General features: G+C 42.7%; 1 protein-coding gene across 2 annotated transcripts in view; it reads left to right on the top strand.

Annotated features, from left to right (window-relative positions):
- C5 (complement C5) overlaps positions 1 to 26,765 on the top strand; it is a 100,602-nt gene that overhangs the window by 65,021 nt on the left and 8,816 nt on the right. For both annotated transcript variants that reach the window (XM_079112704.1, XM_079112705.1), the window contains 11 exons: positions 3,881 to 4,040; positions 9,507 to 9,602; positions 10,875 to 11,046; positions 13,861 to 14,066; positions 16,457 to 16,609; positions 19,050 to 19,112; positions 20,357 to 20,438; positions 21,471 to 21,528; positions 25,426 to 25,528; positions 25,896 to 25,970; positions 26,084 to 26,189. In XM_079112704.1, coding sequence (XP_078968830.1) covers positions 3,881 to 4,040; positions 9,507 to 9,602; positions 10,875 to 11,046; positions 13,861 to 14,066; positions 16,457 to 16,609; positions 19,050 to 19,112; positions 20,357 to 20,438; positions 21,471 to 21,528; positions 25,426 to 25,528; positions 25,896 to 25,970; positions 26,084 to 26,189 — 1,274 coding nt within the window. The remainder of the gene's footprint in view (positions 1 to 3,880; positions 4,041 to 9,506; positions 9,603 to 10,874; positions 11,047 to 13,860; positions 14,067 to 16,456; positions 16,610 to 19,049; positions 19,113 to 20,356; positions 20,439 to 21,470; positions 21,529 to 25,425; positions 25,529 to 25,895; positions 25,971 to 26,083; positions 26,190 to 26,765) is intronic.

The following is a 26,765-nucleotide window of genomic DNA, read 5'->3' as shown; positions in this document are numbered from 1 at the left end:
CTAAAATTGCAACTCACTTTCATTACAGCACTTTTTTGGTACCAGGAATTGAACTCAGGGGCACTCAACCACTAAGCCACATCCCCAGCCCTGTTTTTGTATTTAATTTAGAGACAGGGTCTCACTGCATTGCTTAGCACCTCACTTTTGCTGAGGCTGGTTTTGAATTTGAGATCCTCCTGCCTCAGCTTCCGGAGCTGCTGGGATTACAGGTGTGCGCCACCACACCAGCTCATTCCATCACTCCTTATCCTTCTCTGTGTGTTCCTTTTCTCCTTAACATATAGTACTAACGTTCTTGCTTATTTCACCATCTGTCTCTTCCATTAGAACATAAGCTGCCTATAAGCAGTCTCAAATATTCCTAATGCCTGGTACATACCTGGTGCTCAATAAGTATGCAACATAGTATTACTTCTGTAATCCTGATAATTTGAGGTACAGATAGTTTGAATGAATTAAAAGTCCACATGGCAGTCTGTTTTCAAAAAATACTATCATGCTTTGACAAAATACTTAACAAAACACAGTGTGCCAGGTGCTTTGTAGGTAGCACTATGTGAAACACATTTTTAAAAGTTTAATTTTAGCTTTTCCCTTTAACTCAAGAGTCCCCAGGATTTCCTCCTTGGCCTCTTATGTCCTGTAATCTCTCCTTGTGCAATCTCATCTTTGCCCCTGACTTCCATAACTTAATGCTGATGGCTCCCTAATTCCAGGCCTACCTTCTCTCTTAAGCTCTGCAGCCAAAGGCCTCGAGCACAGTTTGTGCCAGACTCACTCTTTCCTTCTCAGCATGCTTTCCTCTGTTCCCTGCATCAGTGCGCAGCAATGCCCGACCCTCACCCCACCTGTCAAGTCAGAATCCTCGGTTGGCTTCTGACCCCTCCCTTCCCTTTTGGTTCCAAGTCCAATCAGTCACCAAGTGCCACAGTTGAGAATTGGGTGTGGGTGGCACATTTTCAAAGACTCATGGGTCCCTGGACACACCAACCAGAGGATCACCGCTGGGTTCCTAGAGTCGGGTGGTGTCAATGAAGACGGGAAACTGCCCCAAGAGGAACTGGAAACAGGCCTGGAGAACAGAAATCCCGAGAGAAGGCGGCATGACTTCCAGGTTCGCACTGAGTCTTTCGAGAGGTCGGGGCAAGGCTGAGTGCTCAGCCAGAAACCCAGGAGCACTTGTGTGCAAGGGGTACTGCCCTCGACTCCATCAGTTCCTTCAAAGAAATAATATGCATAAGAGGAAACAGCCAGCACCTGAATACCCTCAAAATTTTTCTTGAAAAATAAAAGATAGAAAAAAGTATCATTAATACTTTGAAAAGTACACGTATACAAAAAAGTATACCACTCATATTAACAAAACCCAGAATTAATGATTGTGAACTTTTTGGTGTTTATTATAATTCATAAAGAGTCCTTTTGTGTGTGTTTTTTTTAAGTTTTCAAAACTAGTATCAAACTAGCTATTATCATTCTGCCACTTGCCTATTTCCTTCAATATTTACTTTTTTAGGTCTAGCAGTATAGGTAGATCTGCATTCTTCCCGCTGCATGCAGTATTACATTCTACAGATATTCCACATATACTGTCCTCCTTGTCCATTCTCATTTGATGGATAATTATTTCCAGTTTTCAGAAACGACACTCACATGAGCATCTTTGTACATCTTTTCGTGCGCACCTGTGGGTTTCTATAGGATATATCCCCAGAAGTAGAATTTCTGGGATGTAGGACATGCATGTTTTCAGTTTTATCACATTTTGTTAGATTTCTCTTCAGGGTGGTTTCAAACACTCTTTTCCACTATAAATTCTTAGTATACCAGACCCAATTATAAAGCTGGAGAAGCTAAGCCAGTCTACAAGAACTTCTAGAGGTAGTCTGAGGTCTAGAACAAATGCAAGTCAAATAATCCACAATTTCTCCTTTCCTCACACTTAAATTTTGAATTTCAGACCCATCTGAAAAGAGACAGGTCAGTGAGAAGAGACCCAAAAAGGCTGAGCCAGATGCTCTTGCTTCATTGCTAATGAAGAGCTATCTAAATATCTACTCCTGGGGCCCGGGCTCCGCAGGACCAAATAGAGGCAGAGATACACACTTAGACACATAACTGTAAGCCGGAACTATTTTTAGGTGTGGTCATGTGACTAACCCTCATAACAGATTCCAGAAGTGAGAACTTTTTCCCATTTATTGCTATTGCCTTTTTCAGAAATGAAACTGAAGCCCAGGGAGGGTACTTAAGTGGCCAGATAGCTAACAGGTGGCCTCTGACTCCACTCTTAGGCCTCTCTAGGCTGCTAACAGAAGGCGATTCCAGAAGCTACATCCCAAGGGAGCCCCAGCATGAAATGTGGGCCAGTGAGGGTTCTGGTCATGACCGATCCATGGGTGTTCCTCCTGCTTGGGAGCACATGGGGGTTGCAGGAAGAGGCTCTCTCAATTCTTTCCCCTAAAAGTCAACAGAATAGAAATTGGCCTTCTGATGTCATCGGAGGGAGATTAAGAAAAGGGACCCATTTGTGGAGAAGTAAACCCCAATTAACATCAAAAAATAATTAAAAAAAATAAAGCTATTGAAACAAAGATTGAGAACAACCTAATGACCCATAAATAGGTTCACAGCTAAAATAGTCTCGTGTATCTGTACCAAAATACTGTAAAAATCATCTGTGAAAGAATAAGGAAACTATGTATTAATATAGACTAACCGCATTAATATAGACTCTAAGATGTATTATTAAATGAGAAAAGCCAAGTACAGGATAACGTAAATATTCTGCTGCTTTGGTGTGGCTGGGATGGTAGGGTAACAGGGAGCTCATTTTCTTGTGTTTACTATCCGGAAGGATCCGATAGAAACAGTATTAGGGGCTGGGGATATAGCTCAATTGGTAGAGTGCTTGCCTTGCAAGCACAAGGCCCTGGGTTCAATCCCCAGCACGGCAAAAAAAAAAAAAAAAAAAAAAAAAAGAGTATTAGCCGCCTGTTGGAAGGTGGGGGCAGGGCACAGGTGGGAGGAAGAGTCTTCATTATCTATGCTTTTATACATTTAAATTTTTTGAATCATATGAAAGTTTTCCCTCTTGAAAACAATTACTTAAAATACATTTTTAAACAGCAAGTTTAAAAAAAATTCTAAATTTTAAAGTGAGGGGAAGTAGAGGGGGCAGTCAAGTGGTCTGAGTTTGAGACCTTGAGAGGCTGAGTGTTGGGGGCTCTTGGGCAGCTAGAGAGGAAAGAGGTGTTTGGGGAGGTCACGAATTCCATCCTGCCTGAAAGCTCTGTGTTAGATACTAACAGAGCCTGAAATTGCCTTTTGTCTAAGTAATCCTGATGTTAAAATTTCCTGTGTAGTGACAAGTTTTGTGTCAATGGCAGAGTTCAAGGGGAAGAAGTGCGACAGACCATTCCGGGGGTGTTGGGAAAGGAAATTCAAGCTTTAGTGATTTAGATGCCAGTGCTGTGCACATTTTACCACTTAGAATTTACAATTTTACTCTTCCATGACTTGTGTTCATGCATCAGTATCTTGACTCAAAACTCTTTCTTTCACCTTGGTTTTCTTTAACTAGAGAAAGTAATCTTTTTTCTTTGTCATCAGGAATCAATTTTAGCTTATGTGCTAGCTAACACCATTGTAATCACAGAAGACATGCTGTTCGAATTTATTATTGACTGAATGTTTTAGAGATCTTTCAAATATCTTCTCTTATCACCTTGTAAAATGGCGACTTCCTTTGGAATCGTGTGTTTCAAATTTTTTACTTTCTTTGGCAACATAAAATTGTATGAACTAACATACCCTGCAAATTGAAAGCCCAAAGGAATTCAGGGTGCTAAACATTTATTTGATTTTTGTCTTAAAGGTTAACAGCTTTTGCTTTAAGAGTACTTGGACAAGTAAATAAATACGTACAGCAGAACCAAAATTCCATTTGTAATTCTTTACTATGGCTGGTTGAGAATTGTCAATTGGAAAATGGATCTTTCAAGGAAAATTCTCAGTATCAACCAATAAAATTACAGGTAAGGAAGTCAAATGTACACACTAGCAATAATTTTGTTTATGAATTTGAGTTTCATTCTCATTCTACTATGGGAGGATGAAGAAAAGAGGAAAAATATATATGTGATCTGGTAGGAAACTCCTTTTGTGAAGAGGCAAAGAATACTAAAGGCCCTCCTATACTCTCTGAAGTGGAGAGATCCTCAGGTAGCTCCCTGAAGTCAGATAAATAACTGGTAGAACAGGCATTTGTGGCTCACATGAGCTAAATTCCAGAGATCTCAGAATAAATATAATGTACTAATTTGCCTACCTTCCCTTGGTGTGAAATCTGTACCGAAAGTTCAGAGTCTTCTTTCAGATCAAGGTGTTGTCATGAAAGACGAGAACTTCTTTAGATCCTGTTAGTAAGAGAGATGGGGGTCAGTTTATTTTAAAAAGTATAATGAGTTTTCTGAGATTTAAATCTATTTACAAACTTGAATTACAAAGAAATTACAACACTCCAAGATAGCTCAGAAATTTCTTCTGCACCTTAGAATGCTTACTTAAGATTCAACAGAATTTTTTTTTCTGCCTGTTCTAATCTAGTCCCTTTCACATCAAGCACAAGTGACCTCCAAGACTGACAGTGGATCTCATAATGGTCTCTTGTTACATCAATAGCATAATATTGGGGCAACTAACATCATCAAGGTACTATTTGAACAGTAAATTCTATATCACTTTTTTCTTCAGATACCACCCATCCACCCATCTACCCATCCACCCATCCACCCATCCACCCATTCAACCATCCACCCATCTACCCATCTACCCATCTACCCATCCACCCATCCAACTATCCACCCATCCACCCATCCAACTATCCACCCATGTACCCATCTATCCATTCACCCATCTACCCATCCACCCATCCACCCATTCAACCATCCACCCATCTACCCATCTACCCATCCACCCATCCACCCATCCACCCATCCAACTATCCACCCATCCACCCATCCAACTATCCACCCATGTACCCATCTATCCATTCAACCAACCACCCATCTACCCATCCACCCATCCACTCATCCATCCTTCAACCATCCACCCATCTACCCATCTACCCATCCACCCATCCACCCATCCACCCATCCACCCATCCACCCAGGTACCCATCTATCCATTCACCCATCCACCCATCCATATTCATTCAACAACCATCCACTGAGCCTAATAGATGCAAGAACCTATTTGAGGCATGGTAGGACAGAAGAGGTGGGAAGAATGGACCCCAGATAATATCACTGCCACAAAGGAGTCCATACACTGGTAGAGAAAGTGGGGTACAAATCACTAATTTGCTTAATAAATGCCTCTGGAGTATGAGTCAAGGGCCTGATGACAGGGACACAGCAGTGAACAAAAGAAGTGTGGCCCCTGCAACCACTGAGCTTGGGACCCAGCAGAGAAGTCAGACACCAGATAACTTCAAGTGTGTGGCACATGCTAAGAAGAGGAAAAAGAGCCAGGCATGGTGGTATACACCTGTAATCCCTGCAACTCAGGTAACTGAGACAGGAGGATCCCAAGTTCAAGACCAACTTGGGCAACTTAGAGAGACTCTGTCTCAAAATAAAAAATAAAAAGGACTGGAGGTGTAACTCAGTGATAGAGCAGCCCTGGATTCAGTCCCCAGTACAAAAAAAAAAAAAAAAAAAAAAAAAAAAAAAAGGAAGAAAGAAGGAAGGGAGGGAGGGGAAGGGAGAAGGAAAAGGAAAAAGGGAAAATGGTTTCATTGAAAGTAGGGGATCTAGGGATGCAAGGTTGGTTCAAAAGTTGGAAATCACAAACATAATTTACATCAAAAGACTTAAAGATAAGAATCACATGATTATCTCAATAGATGCAGAAAAAGCATTTGTCAAAATGCAGCATCCATTCATGTTCAAAACACTAGAAAAACTAGGGGTAGTAGGAACATCCCTCCACACTGTAAAGGTTATCTATGCTAAGTCCATGGCCAACATCATTCTAAATGGAGAAAAACTGAAAGCATTCCCTCTAAATACTGGAACAAGACAAGGATGCCCTCTTTCACCACTTCTATTCCACATCATCCTTGAAACACTAGCCAGAACAACTAGACGGAAGAAAGAATTAAAGGGATACAAAGAACTCAGACTATCCCTATTTGCTGACAACATGATTCTATATTTAGAAGACCTTAAGAAAAACTCCAACAGAAAACTTCTAGAACTCATAAATGAATTCAGCAAAGTAGCAGGATATAAAATTAACACCCATAAATCAATTGCATTCCTTATACATCAGTGATGAATGTACTGAAAGAGAAATTAAGAAAACTACCCCATTCACAATAGCCTCAAAGAGAAATCGGGGAATCAATCTAACAAAAGAGGTGAAAGACCTCTACAATGAAAATGACAGAATGCTAAAGAAATAAATTGAAGAAGCCCTTAGATGATGGAAAAATCTCCCATGATCTTGGATAGGCAGAATTAATATCATCAAAATAGCCATACTACCAAAAGTGCTGTACAGATTTAATGCAATTCCTATTAAGGTTCTGATGATGTTCTTCATAGAGACAGAAAAAATAGTCATGAAACTTATCTGGAAAAATAAGAGGCCCAGAGTAGCCAAAGCAATCCTCAGCAAGAAGAGTGAAGCGGGAGGCATCACAATACCAGACCTTAAACTATACTACAGAGCTACAGTAACAAAAATGGCATGGTATTGGCACCAAAGCAGACACAGAGACCAATGGTATAGAATAGAAGACATAGAGACAAACCCATAAATACAATTATCTCATACTAGACAAAGGCACCATAAACATACATTAGAGAAAAGATCACCTCTTCAACAAATGGTGCTAGAAAAATTGGAAATCCATATGTAATAAAGTGAAATTAAGCCCCTATCTCTCACCCTGCACAAAACTCATCTGGAAGTGGATCAGGGACCTAGGCATTAGACCAGAGACCCTGTGCCTACTAGAAGAAAAAGTAGGCCCCAGACTCCATTATGTTGGCTTAGGAACCAAATCCCTTAACAAGACTCTGAAAGTCTAAGAGGTAAAATCAAGAATTGATAAATGTGGTTGTATCAAACTAAAAAGCTTCTTCAAAGCAAAGGAAACAATCAAGAACATGAAGAGAGAGCCTACAGAATGGGAGAAAACCTTTGCCACCTGCACCTCAGGTACAGAATTAATCTCCAAGATATATAAAGAACTCAAAAACTTAACTCCAAAGAAACAAATAACTCAGTCAATAAATGAGCTAAGGAACTGAACAGATACTTCACAGAAGAAAAAATATGAATGGTCAACAAACATATGAAAAAATGTGCAACATCACTAGCAATTAGAGAAATGCAAATTAAAACTACACTGAGATCACTCCAGTCAGAATGACAATTATCAAGAATACAAGTAATAAATGTTGGTGAGAATGTGGGGGAAAAGGTACACTCAGACATTGCTGGTGGGACTGCAAATTGGTGCAACCACTCTGGAAAGCAGTGTGGAGATTCCTCAGAAAACTCAGAATGGAACCACCATTTGACACAGTTATCCCATCCCTTAGCATATACCCAAAGGACTTAAAATCAGCATACTATAGTGACATGGCTACATCAGTGTTCATAGCAGTTCAATTCACAAGAGCTAAGCTATGGAGACAACCTAGGAGAATAGATAAGAAATTATGGCACATATACACAATGGAATATTACTCAGCCATAAATAAGAATAAAACTATGGCATTTGCTGGTAAATGGATGGAACTGGAGGCTATCATGCTAAGTGATATAAGTCAATCCCCCAAAAAACCAAAGGCTGAATGTTCTCTCTGATATGTGGATGCTGAGTCTCAATGTGGGGGGTGGGGGGTGCAGGCTCACCAGATTGGACAGTGGGGAATCAGGGGAAGGAAGTGGGAATTAGAATGGAAAAGACAGAATGAATAGGACAGAACTTTCCTGTGTTCCATATAAGAATGCACGACCAGTGTAATTCCACATCACCGGAAGCCACAGGAACGAGAAGTCATAGTTCATGTATGTAATAGACGTTACTGTCATGTATATCTAAAAGCAGGGGATCTAACCTAGATTGGAGGAATTAGAAAAAAAAATGTGTTGACCAGCCTCCTCAGAGAAGCAGGAGGGACACAGAAAGAGCATTCCAAGTAAAGTCACAGCATGCCTGATGTTTTTCCATCAGTATTAATAGATTTCTTTTTTTAACTAGAATTTAAATTGTTTTTATTTATGGCATAAAGCCTGATGTTTTGCTGTATGTATATATTGTGGAATGTTTCAATCAAGCTAATCAGCATATATATTATTTCACACTCCTATTTTGTGGTGAAAACATTGAAAATCTACCCTCTTAGCAGCTTTCCAATGATATACAATACATTGTTATTAGCTGTAGTCTCAGTGTTTTTCCATGGATCTTCTTGTCTAAGTGAAACTTTGTATCTGGCCAATCTCTCCCCAGTCCAGCCCGGCTGCTGGTCCTGGTTACTGCTTCTGTGAGTTCCACTTTGTTAGATCCCAAACATAAGCGGACTTGCCTCTCTAAGACGGGCTGATTTCATCCAGCATAACGTCCTCCAGGTCCATCCATTTCATCACAAGTGCCGCGATTTCCTTCTTTTTGAAGGCTGCGTCATATTCTGTTGTGTGTATATGCACTGTATTCCCCATATCCATGGATGGACCCTGAGGCTGATTCCATATCTTGGCCTTGGTAAATCAGGCTGCAGTGCATGTGGGAGGGGCAATATAGCTTTGAGAGCTTGGTGGCCTTTCCTTTGGACATACTCCCAGTGTTGGCATTGGTAGATACTAACTCTTTCTCTTCACTTTCTGAGGAACCTGTTTTCCGCGCTAGCTGGCCTACGGTACATTCGCACAGGTCCCTTTTCTCTGTGTCCTGGCCAACACTCACTGCCTGTCTTCTTGCCCAGAGCATCCTAACGGGTGCCAGTGTGCAATGCCCCGATGGTTAGTGGCGTTGAGGATCCTTTCATGCGCCTGTTGTGCCTGGCATTTTGAATTGCAGCGGGTGGGGAGGAGGTTCATTTAAAGAACCGGGACCTGGAGAACTGGCTGGTGAGCCACGTGAAATAAAGCTGGAGGGCAGGTCCACCTCACCAAGGTCTTGCAGGCGTGGCTCTGGGTGAGCACTACCTCGGAGGGAAGAGTAGGGGACAAAGACCAGAGCTCTGCTTTGCAGGAGAGGAGTCCTTTTCATGGAGGGGGAGAGTTTGAGGGTGGTGAAGAGGTACGAGGTGGGGTTGGGGGGTGCGGCGGGGAGACGGGCAAGAGAAGGCGCTGGAATAAGACCTGAGCTCATGGAGAACGTGAGCAGTACAGCGGGGGTGCGTGAAGGGAGCAAGGAGGTGAGTCTCAAAGAGAAATCAGAACCAGATCATTTTACTTTTCTCTTAACACATTGTTTTTAGGGCACCTTGCCTGTGGAGGCTGGAGAGAACGCCTTGTACCTCACAGCCTTTGCTGTCATTGGCATTAGAAAGGCTTTTGACATATGCCCCCTGCTGGTAAGTACGAGTCTGCTTTCCCTTCCAGCTTCTGCGGTGTCTCACACGGGAAGCCACCAATTGGAGGACACTTTGTTTCAAAGATTTATTTTCCTCCTTTTCACATTACTTGAAAATGACTCTAACTCCAGAATCAAAGGCTTGGGGAACTACGGTAGCTATTAGAGACCATGGCGTCTCAACTCCTTGACACTTAAGAAACCTGAGACCTGTAAATAAGGTGACTTAATCACCCAGTGGCACAGGTTACAAAACTGTAGAACTGGCACAGTAACGGGACTGTGAGGGACTGTCCCAGTGTCTGCAGCTTCCCTCTCTTACTGTAAGTATTGCTCTATGTGTGTTGCTGTTAAATTTAGTAATCGAAGCTTTGTGGCTCGCAAGTATTTAGGCCACACAGGCACAGGTCTGCTCCTTTGGGTGGTGCTGTTTTGCTTGCTTGGAAATTGAGGGGAGTAAAGAGGATCCTCCTAAGTGAACCAACATAGAAGCCTGCAGACGCTAATGGAGATGTTATCTTGGTGTGGGAAGAGCTAGATCCTGGAGCTGAGGTTAAATACTCCTCTCTGCACAGCAGAGTCAATCCAGGACACAGAGCTGAGATGGAAAAACCCAAGGGGATTTGCAGAACCTGAACCAAAACACTTCCAGGTTGTTTAATGAGCATTTGCAGTTACACCAGGTAACCAGGTGCCTACGGACCAGTTGGCACCGGGCCACGTGAGTGAGAAGAGCGTGGGGAGAGAGGAGGAGCAGGCGGGATGGCAGCCACATGCTTCAGGCTCTCCCCCGACCCGCGCATTGTGGATACAATACTCCTCTAGTGGTCTCCACCCAAAGTGACAGAAACCTTTTCCCAGGAATTCATAGGACCAGAAACTCTTTGGCAATGGGGCTCTATTTTCCTGCTGTTTGTAGTTTTGAGTGTAATTTCTTTTGAACACGTGCACCGTCTCCCCTGTGCTGAAAGGGAAGGGGGAACGTTCTGTCTGTGCTTGGCACTTCTTTCCAGAGGCCAGGACTGACATTGCTAAGGGACAAACTCTAAAAGGAAAGTGGGAGTTAGAGGTGAGAAGCCTGACCCGATGTGGACGACCAGGTTTCTTCTCAACGATGCTCTTCCCCTTCTCTCAGAAGGGTTTGCATTGCTGACACACTGTCCGTGTCCACCGAGTGTGTTCCTCCCACCCTCGTCTCCCCTGCCCGGGACGGTGCGCCCCGAGAGCTGTGCTTGACCAAGCAAACTTAGGTTTCTTCTGCTCTTGTTTCCAGAAAATCAACACAGCCCTAAATAAAGCTGACTCCTTCCTGCATGAAAACGCCCTCCCGCCCCGGAACACCTTTACTCTGGCCATCGTGGCCTATGCTCTTTCACTGGGAGATAAAATGCACCCACGGTTCCGGTTAATTGTTTCGGCCTTAAAGAAGGAAGCTTTGGTTAAAGGTGAGACTCATTCTGCACAGTTATTCAGCAAGTGTTTACTAAGCACATGGAGTCTGCTAACACGGGGAAGCAGGTGACCGTGAGGTTGAGCAAGGCACAGTCCCTGCCCTCAAGGAATAAGACATCATACGTCAGTGACAATGTTGCTACTCATTTATTTATTCACTCATGCAGTAAATACGTATTCATTCCTTTATTCAAAAAGGGTGTGTTGAGTGTCCTATGGGAACTTTCTGTGTGCCAGGCACTGTTCTAGGCTCTGGGAATAAAGAAACAAATAAAACCAACCCCAAAGGGGAAAAAATCTAGCCCTTATGAAGCTCACATTCCACAGGGGAGAGAAAGCATGATATGAAAGTGAAACTGCCAACAGGTTGTGGTAACTGATATGAAGAAAAATAAAGCAGGAAAAGAAGTTAAGAGCAGGGACAGGTTGGGATGCTAGGGAAGATGCTTCGGCTTAAGCCTCACAAAGACAGTGCGGCTGTGTGTGACTGCCAGCCACCTGTGTTCTGAGAGATGCATGGGCAGTGGGTCTCTCCATTGTGGGAGCACGTGGAGTGTGTTCACACAATCCTGGAAGGCAGGCCTGGTACACACCCAGGCCCTGTGGTACATGCCCCTGTATAAGCAGCCCGGTGTTGACTGAGACGTCATCATACAGTCCCGTATGTGACTGTGTGTGAGTGAAGACCCGAAAGGAGTTGAGGAAGAGAGCCCTTTGGTGCTACAAGGGTGTTTCTGGTGGAGACACAGCAAGCACAGATGCCCCGAGGCAAGAGCATGCCTGGTGCTCCAAGAATAGCAGGAGGCCAGTGTGACTATGGAGAAGTTGAGATGAGGAACAGGAAGTGAAGTCAGGGAAGGAGAGGATGAGGGAGTGAGGGAAGCTTATGTAACACACTGGAGGCCATTCCAGGAATTCTTCAGGGTTCTGTATATGTTATGCAATGATTAAGGCATTTATTTGCCTTAGTCCAGTTTCTATTGCTGTAACAGAATGGAAGAGATGAGTCAATTTATAGAGGAGAAAGTTGTATTTGGGCTTACAGTTCTGGAAGTCCAAGAGCATGGTGCCAGCCCCTGCTCAGCTTCTGATGAAGCCCTGTGGAGGAAAGCAGATGGGTGAGTGGGCACATGGCGGAAAGAGAAAAGGGGACTGAACTCCGAGGGTAGCTCTCCCATTCCCATGAGAAAAGGCATTGGTCCCCTCATGAGGACCTGCCCCCAACCAGACACTGCCCATTAGGCTCCACCTCCCATCCCTGCTGCACCATGAGTTTGGGGAGGACCAGCCATATGTAAACTGAGCAGCACCCAAGCAGCTGGCAGATTGAAGCTGAAATCCAGCCTATGCTCCCCTCTTCAAGGCGCACGCCCTGCTTCAGGGCAGCCTCCCTCCAGAGCAAGGGATATCTGTGTCTCACGCACCTCAAAGCGTTGGAGGGCCAGAGGGCACCCCAGATCTTTAACTTCCACTTGGAGTGAGAAGGGACGCCCTGGAAGGACTTGGAGCAAAGGAGCACTCGGCCTGGCCTCTATTCTTTCAGGAAGCAGAGGTCATCTGCACAGTTGGGCACCCTCGAGCCTGCTGCTGGAGGGGGTCTCTAAAATGGATGAAACTTAAACAGGTTTACGGCCTACAAAGCTTCGCTTCTGTCATCCTGTAAAAGTGACTGTTATCACATACCTCCGAGCCTCTTGTAAGATACTTCAAAAATCACCCAAAAGCAATTTATGCTTTTATTTTAATTTTAATTTAATTTTATTTTAATTTAGTTTTGCATTTTATGATATGGATCATAAAATCATAGAATTTAAGAGCTAGAAGAAAACTTAATAATTCAAATAATGTTCAAGCTGAAGTTTCTTTCAGAACCTAAACTAAATCTTTCATTTCAAATGTAGCAAATGTGAGTCTCTGAGAGGGATGGGAAAGTCTCTTGCCCAAGATCCTGAAAATAATGCAATTAATGCATCATAAACAGACACATGGAATTTTTTACTAACCTTCAAGAATGATTTCAAAATATACTGTTGTTTAAAAAAATAATAATTTGTTCCAAAAAGGATTTAAGGTGACTGGTTTACTCAACTAAAGCATTACTATATATAATAATATTAATATACATATATTTATATATGTGTATATATATACATATATAAAGAGAGAAAGAGAGTTTAGAATCTATGTTATGAAAAGTGCTGCATATATGAAATTGTCTTTGGTATTTTAAATTGGGAGAAGATAATAAAAGACCTAATAAGGATGTGGGTGGTATCTAATAATTCCCAGGATGTGAATTCTTTTCTTCAGTGAGAAAGGTTCTCCAATTTACTTCGTAGCATCAATAATAGTAGTAATCTCTTACATATGCATGGTGTTTTCTGGTTTACAAATACTTTTGCATTTAGAATCTCATTTGAGTTTCACTGCAGGGAAGAAAGTATTATCTACATGAAGTATTAGGAGACTGAGTTCCACCAGACCAAGGGAACTTGCCCGAGTTGACAGAAGTGTTAGTCCTAGAGGAGAGACTGGCACCTGGGTCTGTTAATCTCCAGCTTATTGCACTTTCCACTCCACTGAAGCACCTTGCCCTGGTACATGTGGCCTTTCCATGTTGACCTTTTAAATAAAGACAAATAGCTGTCTTAATGGATCTCATTTTGTATTGGTCCCTTGAGGAATTTCTTCATATAAAGAAAATAAATAATTTATTCACATGAGAAGGCCATAATATATACTCACTACTAAAGTGGCATCAAAGTCAATTTTTAATCATATTAATAAATGTGATGTATTGATACCAGGTAATCCACCCATTTACCGCTTTTGGAAAGACAGCCTCCAGCGCACAGGCAGCTCCACGCCTAACGCTGGTACAGCAGGGATGGTGGAAACCACCGCCTATGCCTTGCTCACCAGCCTCAGCTTGAAAGACATGAATTATGTCAACCCAATCATCAAATGGCTAGCGGAGGAGCAGAGGTACGGAGGCGGCTTCTACTCCACCCAGGTAGTATTTCGTGGCTTCTTTGACCCCCCTGTAGACATTTTTATTGTTTCCCACACCCACATGCCCCCTTACTCTGGTCTCCATGCTTTGCCCACCAAATGAGCACGTTATAGTTAAAAATGAATGTTCAGAAGTGAAGGCCCCTAGAGCCGTCTGCACTGATAGCCTTCCCCTGTGGAGAGGGAAGGGAGCCGGGGAGTTCCCGCAGGGAGTTAGTGGCAGACCTAACTCAGGACTCGCGTCTCCTGACTCAGCCCAGGGCTTCCTTTCTGATCTTAGACACCATGAAAGACGGTAAGATTATTAACAAGTACATCATGTCTCAGGTAACATGTAGTGGTTACCATGTAGACAAAGGTACCGATGTCCCCGTCCCTGCAGAAAACAACTAAAAAGTGAAACACTCACGGTTATATGTTTACCTACCTATCAATCATTCGACTATGCATAGCTTATGTTCTATTATGTGCCACACACTAGCATTTCAGTCAGTGACAGACCACAGACACAACAGTGGTTCCATGGAGCACTGAAGACTTCCTGTTCCCCAGTGACCTGTGCTTATCATAATGCTAAAGTGTGGCTCACGACTCACCTGCCTGTGGTGGCGCTGGTGTAAACAAACCTATTGCACTACTGGCCATAGGAGAGCGTAGTACACACAGTTGTGTACTTAATACTTGATAATGATAATAAATGAGTATGGTACTGGTTTATCTATTGATTATATATATATATATATATATATATATATATATATTTTTTTTTTTTTTTTTTTTTTTTTTTTTTTTTTTTTTGGTGCTGGGGATTACTAAACCCTGGGCCTTGAGCTTGCTAAGCACCTGCTCTACACTGACCTATGCCCCTCCACCCCTACATGCACTTCCTAACATTACTTTAGAGCATACTCATTCTACTTACAAAAAAAAACTTATTGTTAAACAGCATGCCACATTTCACCTGCAAAGACCGCATACATCTTGTGTTGACCACATCTCTTTATTGTTTATCAAGAGGCCATGTTGAGTGATTGTCCTAAAATCTCAGTTTGTATGAGATACTCTGATGTTTGCACAATGATGGAATTGCCTAGCAATGTATAGTCATGATGCATTTTAAGCAGAACGTGACTATATACATCTGTATCCAAAATTTAGCTCAAATGTTACCATCTTTCCTGTCCTCTGAATGTTTAAATAATGATGGAGCTTGTATAGCTACATGTATTTATAGATACATGTAAATATATAGTACGGAGGTCCTCCAGGATTAATCTAGTGATCATCTTATGGGTTTTGTCTTTCCTGTAGGCTTAGCAGAAAAAAATGCCCTACTGATTAGCACTGGCTTCCATGGGCACAGGCAGAAGAGCTGTGTACTTAACATCTCGGATCTAGCCACATTTCCTCATCTTATAGATGAGGAAGATGATGTCCAAAATGATAAATTTACTCCTTCAACAATACTTCTTGAGTAGCTATCATATTTACCTACTAAATGGAATATATGTTATGTAAGTCAGTTTTTTGCCGCTGCAACGGAATACCACAGACAAGGCAATTTACACTGAACAGAAGTGTATTAACTCATGGTTTGGGAGGCTGGGAAGCAGATTAAGGAGCCAGCGTCTGGCAGGGGCCTCCTTGCTGCACCATCCCATGAAGGAAGGGCAAAGAGAGGTCAAGAGAAGGAAAGAGAGAGAACGATCACACACGAAAGAGCGTCAAATTCATACTTTTATAAGGGACAAAAATGGCATTACTCCATTAGTGAGGGCAGTTGCCCTATGACCCAGAAATTTCCCATTAGAATCCGTCTCCCAAAATTGCCACACTGGGGGATTAGGTTTCCATTCCGAACCCGAGGGACACAATCAAACCATAGTGGATACCAAGAAAGATACAGTACCCACTTTCACCATGAATGGAACATGACAGCGGGGCAGGCCACTAACTATAAATACAAGTATCGTAAATTGAGATGGGTGCTACACAGGGAAGAAGGGGCACATTAACACAGGGAATATTAGGAAGGGAGATTTTTTTGTCCTTGCAGGGACAGTATTTAAACGAGACTGAAATACCAGAGAGAGATTCGCGCAGAGTCAGGGGTGTTCTGCAGAGTGGCTTGCCTGAGGTTCCGTGGGCAGAATACGCAGACGACCCAGGTCTGAGGCCACGCATACTTTCTGTCGCTGCTGACAGCAGCATCCTTGTTGAGTAGGGAGAGACCTCCCTGCCACCTCCACAATGGGGACCTTCACCAGTGCTTGGGCACTAGAGTCCTGCCTCCAACGACAATGATGCCTGGCACCTCGTAAGGAAGGGCATTTGTCAGCGGAGGGATACGAATAAGCTCAACGTGTTTCGTGCCTTGCTGATTGTTGATAGGACACAATCAATGCCATCGAGGGCCTGACAGAATATTCACTCCTGGTTAAACAACTCCACTTGAATATGGACATCAATGTCTCCTACAAGAACAAAGGTAACTTCCACCATTACAAGGTGACCGAGAAGAATTTCCTTGGGAGGCCAGTAGAGGTAAATAAAGAATTTTTTCATAATATTTCATGATTGGGTAAGACCACCAAAATCATCTGACCCGCCCTTACTGAACAAATGTATTTATGCACCATTTAAACATATGCTGAGTGCCTGCTGTGCCCTAAGTAGCGGTGCCTGCTATATCTTGAGTGCTGGGGACTCCAAAGTAAAACCCGAAGCTGTGTACTGGGGAGAGACAGTCATTTAAGCACACAGTGACAATTAAGAACCTTCATAGGTACGTGGGCGTTCCAAGGGGGGCCTCCTGATCTAGGCTGAAAGGTGGGGGCATTGTCTAATGTATCCAAATGTGTGGGTCAGATCTGGAGCAATCAGAGTGAGATAGCCAGGCAAAGAAAGGGAGGAACATTCCTGGTATCGGTGCCTCACACACAAAGGTACAGTTGTGGAGTGGGAAAGAAGACCTGTTTGGGAGACTCCTGGTGGTTTCTTTGGCCTCGGTCCTATCCGCAGACTGTAGCCAGGTAGGAATTGGCTTTGGGTTCCCAAACTCCTTGCCTCATGTCCTTTGCTACTGACAGTTTTTAAAAGTGAAAACTTGAACGACTTATGAAAATTTCCCAAAGAAAAGGACACGCTGGGGAAAGTGGGTTCTGTATTACTATTAGCAGTCACTATGCAGCTGCATATATTTTTTTCTGATTATTATGCTTATATTATTAAGCATATTTAAAGATACAGATAATTGGGATAGTCCTCACTGTCTACATCCTCCACAATTCTTGTGAAAAGTATTAAATAGGCATGAAAAATAAAAATAAAATTAACACAAAAATTGCAAACCAGTGGCCCATAATTTTAAAAAGATATGGATATGGATACCAATCTATGTCAACATTTAAGGATCCAGAGACATCAAATACAAATCTGATTATCAGCTTCCCTTAAAAAATCAAAAGATCCATGATAGAGCTCTAGGCGTTGATTGGCATGCCATTTTTAATTTGCTGCAATCTCCACTAGTCAATGACATATGAATTTATGTCCACACTAGCTTCCCTGGGCCTCTGCAGGCATTTGCTCTTGTGGTCCTTAGGTTGGGAATGTGTCACCTACCCCTGGGAGCATTCAGTTATTGGTTTTTGTTTTATTTTGTTTGTTGTTTTGTTTTTGTAGAACTGGGGCCTCACTCTTACCAGACAAGCATTCTACCATTGAGCCATCCCCACCCCACCCAAAGCCACCCCGCCCCAGAGCATTTAGAATTCACCAGATTCACGTTTTGAGTCCAAGTTCTAATGAGGAGCTATTGACTTGAGGATCCTAGTGGCTTGTTTGAGGTAGCTGGAAGCACTTTTCTCCCTCGGAGAAAGGAGTCTCTTGTCATCTTAAAATACTTTAAACCTCAGCCCAGAATCCTGCTTCCATGTGAAACCTGGTCTGTTACTATCTAGTTTGGAATTCTCTACACGAGCATTTCTTTAAACATGTTACATGAAATGAAAGAATGTTAGATGATTCAATTAAGTGTGGAAACTTTAAGTGAAACGAGTTCTTTAGTACAGAATTCTATTCTTTAATATGTATGTGAGCAACTGGGGTGGTGTAGGTGGGGCCTGGTGCACAGCATTTCCCAAACTTATTTGTTTGAAGAGACCTTTTCTCTAGCTTTCTGGTAAATGTTGCAAGATTCTGACAGGTAGAATAGGAAAGTCAGCCGATTATCTTAGGCTTGCTAACATTTGAGGGAAGGATGACCAACTTTAATGTACCCTGGATCCCTCTTACACTAGTGTGCTAAGAACAGGGAGGGGAGACTACAGGCTGACACCTCAGCATGACCTCTCCCAGACTTCCCACGAATCAGGGAGCACTGGAACTTCTCTGGAGAGGAGAAGTACTTAATGGAGTTCATGTCTTCACTTTGCTCCTAGTGGGCTGGGAAGAAAAGCAACAGCAGCGATGGATTTAGGAGGCTTGACTGGGCTGCCAGGGGGTTGGACAAACAAGGCCAGCAACTCGTGGGGGAAGATGATCCATCAAGAGGTGCAAGAGGGGTGCACAGGGGAAGATGGGAGAGGGCCTAGGACATTCTGCACCCACTGCAGAGTTATGTGTCTCCATGCTAATGAAAGTAGTCTCCGCCGGCACATAGGATACCCACTCCTGAACTAGAAACGTAGTTGGCTGGCAAGAGGAAACAAAGACCCAGGTTTACTACAATCATCTGTAAACAGTAATGCAACCAAAAGTGACCTCTGACATGAGTGAGCTCTCATTAGGAGAGTGCAGGCATCTTAACTACACGTGGGAGCGAAGGGGAAGCTCCAGCAACTTTGTGCCAACTATAGTCATATGTCTTATCCACTGATTCTCACCAGAGCTCTGAGAGGAGGCTGGCGGGTGTCAGTCATCTCTTGTCATTAATTCTGTCCTCTCTCCCTATTGAATAATAAAAAGCTTGCTTTCTTTCCAGGTGCCTCTCAATGATGACCTTGTCATCAGTACAGGATATAGCAATGGCCTGGCTACGGTACACGTAAGTATTTACCTGAAAGCCAGTAGGGAGCTCCGTCTCTATTCTACTAGGTAACATAAAAGTTAAGGACTTTGCCACAAAGTCACAGAAATCTAAACTTAGATAACCATGGCCATAGTAGGATTCAGAGAATTTTCTAATTCTTCCTAGCTATCTTAACAGCTGTTCATACAATTTATTTTTGATAATGACTATATAATGTTAAGGATAATGTTAATCCTTGTATGCCTACCTTCCATATATTTGTGGAAATTATATAAACCTAATTATACACAACTATGCACTGCATAATGACATTGCTGTCAACCCTGGGACTACATAGACAATGGTCTCATAAGATTATACCACCTAGTGATGTCATAGCTGCCTAGCTTTTGTAAGTAAACTCTACGATGATCACACAACACCAAAACTGCCTAGTGACTCCTTTCTCAGAACATATCCCCAGGGTTATGTGGTGCATGACTATGTACAGGTCTCTAATTTTTTGGCTATATATGAGTGCATCATACATTGTGTATGGATATATGTATGTTTTCTTTTGTTAGCTACATAGTCACATCTTGTTTATCCAGCATGTTTAGGGATTGAAGGATTATACATCAAGGATTAAGTTTCTTTTATTTTAACAATTCTGTGGCTACAAGTTTTTCTAATTTCTTTACATATGTCTGTGCAGTCTTAAATTGTGTGTTCTGAGCTGAATTTAACGATCTATTGGTGGTTTTAATTATGTTCTTATCTTTAATCCCTTTACTCCTTCAAGTTTTGTTTATAAGATTGCATGAGGAGGGGTAGCCCACTTTTCTGCCCTTCTGGTCGCTCTCACTGTACCTACTTCTGGCAACTCCCTCACCCATCCAAACACCCCTGTGTTGCTTGTCTTGATGGTGTGTGGGCTAGTGTTAAACCACACTTCCCAGTCTTGTAGGGTCATGTGTAAAATTAATGTGTACAAGCTCAGGGATGAGGCCCTTGGGAATTTTCTGTAGTGTAAGGTGCTCAGAGAGAGTCTGCGTGGCCAAAGGTCATTTTTCACTTATGTTGGGCTTCCCAGCTATGTTTCAGGTTTGGAGTTTGCTGAAAGTTCAGCTGCCAGGAAGGAAGTTGTTAGTATAAACCATTCATACCGGATTCTGAAAGCGAAACTTCAAGCATCCCGTTTACAGCAGCAGTACTGCCATGATACCTTTTTCATTTTCCTGTTTTAAATAGGATCTTCTTGTTTCCATGTCTTAATGTAGGTAAAAACTATAGTTCACAAAACCAGTACCTCTGAGGAAGTTTGCAGCTTTTATTTGAAAATTGATACCCAGGACGTTGAAGGTAAAACAGAATGACTTGCATGTGATTTTGGCTAAACACAAAGAATGCCAAAGAGAAAGTTTCCCTGGTTAGAAAAAAATGTACTCACCCAAAAAAACAAAATTTCTTAATCTAATTCCTAAGCAGGTTAATATCCAAGGAAACATTACTGCAATTATAATAACTGTAATTCTTAATAACTGTTGGAAACTAAATGATTTAATGACTAACCTAAGTGTATTCACTATTGATGAAGAGTTGTTTTGATCATGTTACTTTTAAAGATTGTAATTAGTTGTAAAGCTGCAGAAAGGTCTAATTCCTTTGAATTTCTGTTAATTCTGTGTCAACATTTCATTCGGGACCTTGAATTCTCTTGTAACCCTGTGATTTTCCATCCCTAGCTTTTCTGCTGCATTCCAAGAGGTCCAGCAAATGCATAGTCCTCTGCTCCATCTTTATCTTGTTCTTCTCTTCAATACTCGAAGTCGTCCTCCTCACCTTCCTCCTCCTCCTCCTCCCTCTCCTCCTCCTCTTCCTCTTCTTCTCCCTCCTCCTCCTTTTCTTATGTGCCTTTCTTTTTTTTTTTGACCTGTGGTCCTCCCATGCCTCTGGTAGTCGGACCTCACTCCCCTGTCCAAAAGCATGTCCACTTGCACACTCCAGACCATTTCCTCTGACCTTTGCCCCAGGGTCAAGGTGCTTGCTGCGCCTCTGCCCTGAAAGCTTCCATTTGGGCTCAGAGGCCTATTCCTACAACTTTCTTGCAACTACTGCAAATGCAGGCATCGGCTCTTCCTCCTTCCAAATCTCCAAAATACATTGCCAATATATACTTACCTTAAATGATATCTTCCTTCAATTATAGGTTCTTTGAGAACAGAGAGCAGTTCTAATGATCTAAAGATTTCCTAGTATTGCCATAGCCATGAATTTCCATTAAAATCACCAAAAGTGCCAACCTCCAAATGACAAATCCTTTGAAGTGTGTTCAGAGACTTGATCAAAACAGTTTGCTTCGTATTTACTCATTTGTTCCTTTGTGTGTGCTAGCGTCCAGCTACAGTGGCTTCGGTGACTCGGGATACAAGCGCATCGTAGCCTGTGCCAGGTAAGCCATTTCCACAGAGTGGAGTGTGGAGTTCAAGGGTCTCACTTTTATCATAGTATTATTCCTTTGTATCTTTTTGGCTCTTAAGATGTCCAGAAGATACAAAGTTGTTCATTTTTATTTAAGTTCTACATATAACATGTGTTCTTCTATAACTGCTTATTATAAAGATGAACTTGGGTTCTGCTCACATATAGTTTTCTCCCCTATTTTTGTTTAAACCATATGACTTTTTCCATCTTTGATGTGTTAGGAAAAGAAAATCCAAAAGACCCTCCCATTAGCAGCTCCTGCCCTCTTAGAAAAATCACATTCACTGAACAAAATCCATGGCCACTATCAGCCCGCAGTTCTCAACTCAGGCTGCTCATTGAAATCAGAAGTTTCAGAAATGACCAAAGCTCAGACCTCGCCTCAGAGGCCATTCTAATGAAGCCAAGGTTGAGAATCATCTATGTTAAACCATCTGTGACTGAACCCGGAGGCCTGGATTGGCTACTTCATTAGCTTCCTATTGCTGTTAAGTAACAATTTGCTACCAACTTCATGACAATTCAGATTATTCTCCTATACATCTAGAGATCAAAAATCCTAAAATCAAGGAGTAGGCAGGGCTGTGTTTCACCTGGAGGCTCCAGGAAAGATTCTGTTTCTTTGCGTCTTCCAGATTCTAGGGGCTGCCTTGTGCCTTGGCTTGTGGCCTCTTTCTCCAGCTTCAACGTGACGTCAGAGCTTTTCCAGTTGCCCTTCCTGACTCCGGTGCTTGCTTTCCTCTCACTTCTCTGACTCTTCTGCTTCTTTCCCTATAAAAGATCCATGATTCTACTGTGCCCACCCAGAAAATCCCGGATATCTCCCTACCTCAGATCCTTAATTCAATCACATCTGTCAAGCCCCTTTTGCCGCATAATTTCAGGTTTGAGGGACTAGGATGTGGAGCTTGTGAGCCATTAGTCTCTTACCAAGCCACCATCCTCAAACGTTTGTGAATGTGTACGCTGGTTCTGAAAATATGCATGTGTTTTTGGCTTCACAAAGAGTGCATCAGTTAGTGGTAGAGTCAGGCGAGAACCCAAGCTCCTTCCCTCTCCCCTCAAGGCCCTGTCCTGTTCTGTCACATCCTTAACTCTTCATATTGTCATACACAGTTGCATGTGTGGAAGGCTTTCTGCTGTCTTTACTTGTAATCACGTATGTTGCCAAAGCCCTCACTGTGGACAACTTGGACATTCAGTGGGGCTGTGTAACAGATTAGAGCGCAAGAGGACTTTGGGGATGATGTGGAGATAGGCTGATTGTAGAAATAGACTAAGACCCAACGATGTAATGTAAGCCGCCACCTTCTCACAGTTAGATGCAGAGCCAGGTGCTCAAGTCCCTGACCCCTGACACCCAATCCGGTATCTAAACCAACTCTGTCCATCAGTGTAATCTGAGACCATTGATCCCAAGAAAGCAAGTGTTTCCCACTGCCCACCTCCCAGCTATTCAGGCCACTCTTGCTATTCCCTCGCTCCCTAGTCCTCTTCTTTCCTTGGCAGCGTTCCTTCCTTCCAGTATTCTGTGCTTCCTGCCTTGGCCAGTTCTCTCTCTGTTCTCTCTTGACAGAGACAGCATCTTTCTATGAAAGTCACCTTCTCCCAGGCAGCTTCCTTCCTCCTAAATGCCCATGCCTCATCGTGGGTACCTGTGGACTGAGGAGACACAGTCATAGTTATCTTTAAGTCCGGCGCCGTTGTCATAGGGAGGTGTGAGCAAACTTCTGGGCAGAGCCGGAATCAGTGCGCGGGACTCCCTAGGGAGGCTTCTAGATCCGCACCAGGCCAGGCCCTTGGTGACAGAGTGGCACACCTGCGTGCAAGCCGCCTCTACACACGTGCACTCGAGTGACCCTCGGCAAATCAGCTCGCTTCTCCACCTTTTTTGTAAAGCAAGATCCACTGGACAGTCTTATGTTAACATTTCTGCCAGTTCCAAACGTCCACAACTCTGCTACAGATCAAAAGGCTCTTATTTAAAAATTCATTCATTCGTCTCCATTGATGGGAAGCCTAATTTCACATCGTCAATGTACAAAAGAAAGTAAAAGTGTCATATTGAATATTCTCTCTTTCAGTTTGTACACATTGGAGACTAAATATTCAAAAAAGGTGGGTGGAATATGTTTTTGGCTCTGTGATACAGAAGTTAGGTTGGATCAATTCCAAAAGTAACTGTGTAGTCCTTATTCATGTAAGAAATTCTTTGCCTTCAAATATTCTCTCTCCTGATTTAAAAAAAAAAAAAAAAAAGCCAGCACACAGTCTCTGTGTTCAGAGGGTCTCTTTCGTGCATTTAGCTTTTTACAACCTCTCTGTTGTATTCATAAGAAAAGGAGACGGAAAAAAGAGGATTTCATTTCTCTCACAACAAAATGCCTTGGGGAAGATTGGTTTTGGCAGCAGGCAAAGGGCTTCCTGAAAGGAGGATTTCTGTTCCGTGGTTGAAACCGTCTCCATGGCAACCAGTCATCAAGGCTCCAGCGACCTTTTCATGGACACCCTCCACCCGGGGGGGCCCTTTTCCATCCTGTCCTGGAGTATTTGCATCTGTGAGCCAGAGTTCTCTGCCTCTACCCATCCAATTAGGGTGTCACAGTACATTCAAAGAAGTCTTATATTCTCTTCTAAATGGTTCCTTTGGTGGAGAATGGGGTTACATTTGTATGAGTCAGAGATTTTCTAATCCTTTTTTATTACTGGGGTAAATAGTCTACCTAAAACTTCTGATAGAGGTGTTTTGTGAGTGCTCTGTTATGTGTGGTTGAGGAAAAGAGGTGCCCGACCCCTCACCGACTCAATGTCTCCTGCCTCACTACCTCTCATTCCTTTGGGTGAGATCAGTTCATCCTCCCCGCACCTTTTCAAACTGTCTTCTTGGTTTCTTCTGCTCTTCCCAGCTCCAGCCTCCAGGACACAGCTGCCTCCGAGGCATCTTGTGTGGAGGCTGGAACCTGGAGGTCAGCTTTCTGCTGGGGCCCTGCCTCTGCCCCTGCCTGTCCCTCTTTCAGTCCTCTGACTGCCCTTAATGGTAGTGCCAAGCCTCTGCCACTCAGCCAAAGCCTCAGAATCATAAAGACAAACGTCAAACTTGAGTTTCTGCTTCGTCACAAATCATTTTGCAAATAAGAAAATGAGCTTAGAAAGGGGAAATGATTTCTGGAAATCTCTCAGCGGAATCGGGGTAAAGCCCAGCTTTCCTGTCTCTCCCTCTCCGTGTTCTTTTCTCTCTGACCAAAACCAAAACAGACAAACAACCCGAACACCTCCCGCTCCTTCCTCACCTTTTTCCTTGATTTCCCCCTCGCATGATTCTCAGAAAGGGACGGTCCTTGAGGCCGACTTCTTTAAATCGACGTTTGGAGGGAATTTTTAAGAACTGAGTAAAGCATGGGAAAGAAAAGAGAGATCAAGTGTGATCTCACCCTCCAGAGAAAGTAGCTGCTAACATTTAAGTGTATTTTCTTCCAGTCTGTTCCTAGACCTGCTTATGGAGTCTTCTTCAATAATACAACTGATTTTCAACTTCAAATGTACCCAATTCAAAAGAAACCTGGATTCTAATGAACTAGCCACGTAACCTTGGCGGGGTGAGCATCTCACGCTCATCCTCGGTTTCCCCAGTTAGTTCTCTTGGAGTGATGCCTTCTGCGCTCCAGAATAGGGTGTACTGAGATTACTGGACAAATCAAGGAAACGGAAGAAATGAGTCAAAGACCTCTCGAAACTCTAAAATTCAGAAACTCTAACTCGTGTAATGGAGAGGAGTAGATAAATGGAGACCCAAATTCAAAATCTAGAGCATGGAGTCCTTTATTAAAGCATCTTATTCCAATTCCTAATCTCTTATTCATCTTAGCTACAAGTCCAGCAGGGAGGAATCATCATCCGGGTCCTCCCATGCAGTGATGGACATCTCTTTGCCTACTGGAATCGGTGCAAACCAAGAGGATTTACAAGCGGTAAGTGTTTTCTTGTAACTGTTGCTGTGAATGCTCGGATTTCTTTTCTGCATTATTTTTGTAGACACATTTGTCTTTTCATTCTCATATGCCACTTTTATGTAATCACCCCAATTTTTCTTTCCAAAGCAGCAATCTACCTACATTTTGATTTACACAAGTAAAACCAGGACCTATACTAGCATGGTCCAAAAAGTGTGAGTGCTTGTGCTAACATGTTCAGGCTTTTTCAAGAGGAGAAAACTACACTTGAACTTCTTTGAATAGTGAATCACATGCCTGTGGTTTAACATCCCATCACCAAATGAATGCAATGAAACAAAGAGATGATGCAATGAAATGTAAGCTTTGTTCTTTCCTTCCTTAGTTTGTGGAAGGGGTAGATCAACTACTAACTGACTACCAGATCAAAGATGGACATGTCATCCTGCAACTGAATTCGGTAAGGTCCACCTCCTGCAATATTCCCCTTACTACTGCTATTCAAAATTCATAGACTAAGCCATTATGAATGTCTTCTCTTTCATAATTTCCTTAAATCCTTGAATTTATCAGATTCCCTCCAACGAGTTCCTTTGTGTCCGATTCCGGATATTTGAACTTTTCCAAGTTGGTTTTCTGAATCCTGCCACTTTTACAGTGTATGAATATCACAGACCAGGTAATCAACTCTACTCTAAAATTTCTTCAGAAGACTACTTGATAGTCTTCACTTAACCAATAGAAACCCACTAGAGGTCTATGCAATTTATATATGGCCTCTCTTAGAACCCACTTCATAAAAGTCCCAATCAGAACATTCAAACTATTGCATACAAGTTTCTTGTTAATCTACTATATACAAACCGCTTCATGACATTGAGAAAATCACTTCATGTCTCAGTTCTCACTTTCCTCGTTTTTAAAATAACTGAATCAGGGCTGTAGCTCAGTGGCAGAGCACTTGCCTTGCACACAGGAGGCACTGGGTTTGATCCTCTGCACCACATAAAAATAAATAAAGTTATTATGTCCATCTACAATTGTATGTCCATCTACAATCCATGGCTTGTTTGAGAGCCAAGCTTGGTTGAGCTGTTAGACAGGAGGATCTGTCCTCAGGAACTGCCTGGGTCATGTGGTTATCCTGCATTGGTTCACCTCCTAAATTCAAATACAAGCACTGGATGTGGAAGTGACCTGCTACAGTAAAATAACTTGCTTAACTCCACCTCACATCCTGTTTTTCTCAAAGAAG

Source organism: Sciurus vulgaris (genome assembly GCF_902686455.1).
Source record: "Sciurus vulgaris genome assembly, chromosome: 15".
Lineage (NCBI taxonomy): Eukaryota > Metazoa > Chordata > Mammalia > Rodentia > Sciuridae > Sciurus > Sciurus vulgaris.
Note: the sequence above shows the minus strand (reverse complement) of the source record. Positions and strands in the feature narration are given on the sequence as shown.